Genomic DNA, 5,100 nt, shown 5'->3' on the forward strand with positions numbered 1-5,100 from the left:
TTGAAGTCCCAAAAATAATTAAAAAAAAAAAAAAATCTCGCCCGAGCGAGCCAAATCTCGCTTGAGCCCTATTTCAGGCGATTCGCCTCTGTTATCCTCTCGCTTGAGCGACCGAATCTCGCTCGGGCGAGCAAAATCTCGCTTGAGCCCTATTTAAGGCGATTTGCCTCTGTTATCCTCTCGCTTGAGCGAGCCACTCTCGCTTTTGTTGATCCTCTGTCTCTAGACTCACGTGGATACTGATGTATTTACTATATTTTAGTTAAAATTCTATTCCTATCAAGATGATATGTAGAATCCACTTTCCTTATTGTAACTCAAAATTAAGAAATGTTTCAAAAGTTCTTCTTTTTCTCTTTTGGATTTGACTCATATTTGTGAGTACAGTGTCATATTTGTTGGAGAAATTCCTTCTCCATCCGAAATCCATAGAGTGAATGCGGAAGTCCTTATGACCATGGCTTTGTTCTCACAACCTAATGTGTATTCCCATACATACACCCGAATGGAACATCCATGGTCCAGACCGAAGAAACCCCAAATGAGTTCATGGTGAAGAAGAAGAACATACCTTGTTGAGCCATTTCCGGGATCTCGAAGGTATGAGGGTGCGATGATCTTCCAGATGATAGAGCGCCGGATGGTTTTCCTTTAGTTCTCTCTAGAGGGGAATGAGAGAATACCTTAGTTTCTGAAAAGTGTTGCTTTGAGGTTAGTTGGAGGAGGCTTATCCTTATGCCTTATAAGCCCTTATGGATGAGTGGATAGTGTTATCCTATCCTGGATAACACTATTCTCATCCTACCTTATTCTCCTCCACCTTTACACTTGAAAACCTGTTGCTCTACAAATGGGGACCATAACCCATAAAAGTAACCCCGTAGTGGTTACTACTTTAGTTGCAATAATTCTGATTCAGTCCCTTCATCAAATCAGAAATTGCCTGAAGGTATCTACACTTATTATTATTTCATGACACATATGCCCTTAGCCACCAAATTAATTACTTAAGATCATTTTATATTTTGGCTAATTACATAATGGCCATAACACAATTATAGAATTATATTTGTGACCCATAAATTGTCAGAAATTCCAACAATTATGTGATGATAGAGATAATCTTTACTCCTTATTATCATGTTAATATCAAAGATTTAATGAGATATTATTATAACATACGATAGATATAAACTATAACCCCACAATATATTAAAACTATTAGTCAGATATCGATTGTCATTTTAATATACATGTAAAATATAATTTAAAACATGATAGAATTATTTATTTTTCATTGGCAATATAATATATCACATATTTTAAATTATTTTATATTAGCAATAAATTATAAATAAGTAAAAATATGAAAATTGGTAAATGAGAAAGTTTTAAAAAAAACTAAAATTGCCAAAATATTGTCTAACATAATTTTAAATACAAAACAAACATTACATAGCATAAGGGTATCATAGTAAAGTTCACAGTCATGTGGAGTACACATGCATATCAAACACCAAATAGTACAAAATTATTTATGATATATATCAACCACCAAACAATATATTAAACAAAAGATTGTTCTGTAACTTAACCATTTGTCATGCATTGTTCTATGCACCCACAGAATTAGGCATGCCTAATGATATCAAGACTTGTTGGTGGAGAATTATGAAGTAGGTACTCAATGATCCTGTTCACTTCCATATCAGATGATATTCTTGATAATGAATCCAATTCCACTTTTATTGACTTCAATCTACTAAAGCAAGGAAGATTGGTTCTTTTGGAAGGATGAAATAACAGAACCTACAAAATTAGAGTGGATTAGAGGCACATTTTAATGAATATTATGGAAAGGCATTATTGATTATTTGCACACACAAAAAGTTTGACATAAATATGCATTCATCTTAGGAGCAACCTGAAAAAATAATGAGAAGAAAACTTACAAAAATAACTTACATTTAGCATCTCAAGGGTCATTGAAGAAATTGTCATTGTTCTCACGTTAGTGAACACATGCAGCCAGGTAATTAGGACTGAAGTTTTGCTTGGAAAATTTCTAAAAGAACAAGTGACATCAAAGTTTACATCTTCAAGATAAAGAAGATTGCATGTAGAGGAAAGTTGGAAAACAAGATACCCATTTGTATCGAGAGAACTAAGTCTTGGAGTAGAAAGCACAATTTTGTAACTATGAGCTTCTTCAAAATCATATTGATGTGAAGTGTTTATGGAAAGACTTGTAAGGCTAGAATTATATACACAGAGACCCTTTTCAAACGAATTTGCAATCACCAAAGTAGTTAACATATTACATGTTGAAAAGGGTTCAGCATATTCATTGTCACTCGTTATAAAACCAACATTATCAAGATGCAAGGTTTTTAATGCAGGAAACCCTAGAGATTTTGGAAGTACTGTCTTCCTTAACGAACTAGACAGATTAGTAATCTTAAGAAATGTCAAAGATCGACACGAAAAGATGCAAGGAGGAAGTTCAGTTAACTTGGTTTCAAGTGTCAAGTGTTGGATACCATGTGACACAGCATATTCAATGAAACTATATAGGGTTTCAGGACTAAAGTAATCAGGGTGTCTCAAAGAAACATTTTGCAAGGAGATTGAGGTATCTCGATTAGACAAAAATGAAGACACAAATTCAGTAAAATGGGTAGATGTTGGAAAATGAGATGATTCAAATTTGAGATTTGTGAGGCGTTTCCAAAGGTGTTCCCATCTTAAAGACAAGGCACTAGTCTGAACAGCATTTTTTGTCCTCAAAAAATTCAGCACATGTAGCAAAATAGAGTCAGGAAGATCACTCAACAAATCTTTGCTCTCTATTTCATTATGTCTTCTTTTACTCATCTTCAATCAAATTCTGTTTAAGATCAAAAGATATATCAAATATTAATAATTTATATGTAGATTTACAATAAAGAAGATGAAATTTTAGATCAAATGAAGAAAAAAAAAATAACATTTTGGGGTGTGATAATCTAAAACAAATTAAAGTACTTCCATCACAATTCAAGTATATACAACATGGATTTGTAGTGTTTGAATTTGAGACCCAAATGATTAGTGAAAAGTGAAAAGCTAGAGATGCAAATACCTTTGTTGATGAAAGATTAAACTAAATCTGATGGATCTTGCTAAGTCAAATTAAACCACGGGCTTTGTGAATCAGTCGCTAAAGAAAATGCATGTTACTCGTACCAATCATGTCGAAGTCGAGATGAATATTAACCAATAGATGATAGTCCTTGATCTAAGTGAGGATTGAACGGAATCACAAATTCAAGCTCCTGAATAAACTACCCAAACCATAGAATGAGAGATTATACTCTGTGTTTTTTCTTTCACCTCTTTGTTTTTCTTTTGTAGAGTTAAGGGTGTTTTAAAGAATTTTTTATTATTAAAATATACATTTTTTATTTATTTTTTAGAATGATAATATTTAGAAATCAGTTTATGTAATGATCTCATGTGGAATCTGTAACTTGATTTTTTTTTTTTGCAAACGTGGGAAAAGTGGATTTTTTTGTTACGGTATTATTTCTCATCCATTTTGGTAAGAAACTAATCTTTCTAGGATGTATGGTTGTCTTTCAACAAATGTCGTTCCTATGAATCAAACATTTGACATTTTGGTCATCTTCAGAATCAGGCGGGACATTACATTACTAGACCAACATCTTATTGGTGGGAAATATAACAAATTAGAGATGATTTTATAAACAAAATAATTTACTCATTTTATTCTAGTTCTTTTAATATTTAATATTACACAAATAATTTAAGAAATTATTAAATGATATCAGATATAATTTAATTATAATAATTTTATTGAAATTCACATTGAAAATTAAAGTAAAGAAAAATATAAAAGTAATGGGGCAAATTAGGATATGATTGTAAAATAGAATGTAAATGTGTATTGATTTCTCAAATATAAAAATATTTAAAACATATAAAAATTAAAAATGAATCAGATCAATATTTTATAAAAGATTTTTATTTGTTACTCCTTAAAATATTATTATTTTATTCAAAAAAACTTTCTAACATTAAATTTACTTCCAAAATAAGTTCTATCTATAAAAGGAATTTGTTATTAATGAAATAGTATTAATGGATTAAAAATTTCAATAATAGACTAAAATGAGTGGAATATTAATAAGATCTTACTCCCTCTGAATGTTAGCTACGTGGATACTTTGGAAGGGGTAAAGATAGGCAAAATAAATTATGTATCGGTTGCATAAGAGTTTATATTATTAATTATTAATATGTTAATCATTATTGATCTTTAAATAAAAGTAATACACATGAATGATAGATGATGTACTAATTATTTGATATACATTTACTAATTATTTGAATAACTTTTTTTATCAAATTATTTATTTATTATTGGTAGGTAATATTGTTTTTATTTCATTTTATTATATGTCTATATAAATAAACTCAAAATTTTCCACTAATATAATTGTTACTAATTTTAATGATTTTTAATTTCATTAAAATACAATAGAGTTGCTAAAAACAAAAGAATAATCTTTTTTTCCTAATCAATAATATCATTTCACCATATGAACCTAATTATTTTCTAGATGTGTATATAATTTCCGTTGCAATTGTCATTATATTCATGAAATTAAATATTGACAATTGGCATTGTACCATACATGGATAGATATCCAACAAAATCTTATATCACAACTTGGATCAATTCCTTATTCTAATGTTTATTTAAGAATGTTTTTCTATTTCACCTTATTATTATTAGTGTGTAACAAGCATTTTATGTCTGCCGGACAATATTGCATGATATTATATATCCGGTTATGACATTGTATAGTTTAATGTATAGTTACTTTTGTGTGTTTATGATAATGTATAGTTTATGTGAGATATGTGGTTAATTAATGCTTTGATGGTTATTAATTAGGATTATATAATTCTTTGTAAAAATTAAATAAACTGAAGGGCAAAATAGGAAGTGAAAATTACACTATGATGGAATTACACCATGTTTTGGTTTTGTATATAGTATAGATATGTATATATGAATAAACTTGCAACCTATGA

General features: G+C 29.6%; 1 protein-coding gene across 1 annotated transcript; it reads right to left on the bottom strand.

The window, feature by feature from the left end:
• Positions 1,503 to 2,940, bottom strand: LOC109342847 (putative F-box/FBD/LRR-repeat protein At5g22670). Its single transcript, XM_019580876.1, has 2 exons — positions 1,966 to 2,940; positions 1,503 to 1,809 (listed from the first exon to the last, which is right to left on the bottom strand). The coding sequence occupies exons 1-2, from the start codon at positions 2,872 to 2,874 to the stop codon at positions 1,630 to 1,632; spliced, it is 1,089 nt and encodes a 362-aa protein (XP_019436421.1). The 5' UTR covers positions 2,875 to 2,940; the 3' UTR covers positions 1,503 to 1,629.

Source organism: Lupinus angustifolius, chromosome LG01 (genome assembly GCF_001865875.1).
Source record: "Lupinus angustifolius cultivar Tanjil chromosome LG01, LupAngTanjil_v1.0, whole genome shotgun sequence".
Taxonomy (NCBI): domain Eukaryota; kingdom Viridiplantae; phylum Streptophyta; class Magnoliopsida; order Fabales; family Fabaceae; genus Lupinus; species Lupinus angustifolius.

Bases quoted from the DNA above. Each gene is read 5' to 3' on its own strand.
- LOC109342847 (XM_019580876.1), bottom strand. From the start codon at position 2,874: ATGAGTAAAAGAAGACATAATGAAATAGAGAGCAAAGATTTGTTGAGT. The intron at 1,810-1,965 runs GTAAGTTATTTT...CTAATTTTGTAG, and splicing joins TGACCCTTGAGATGCTAAAT to GTTCTGTTATTTCATCCTTC.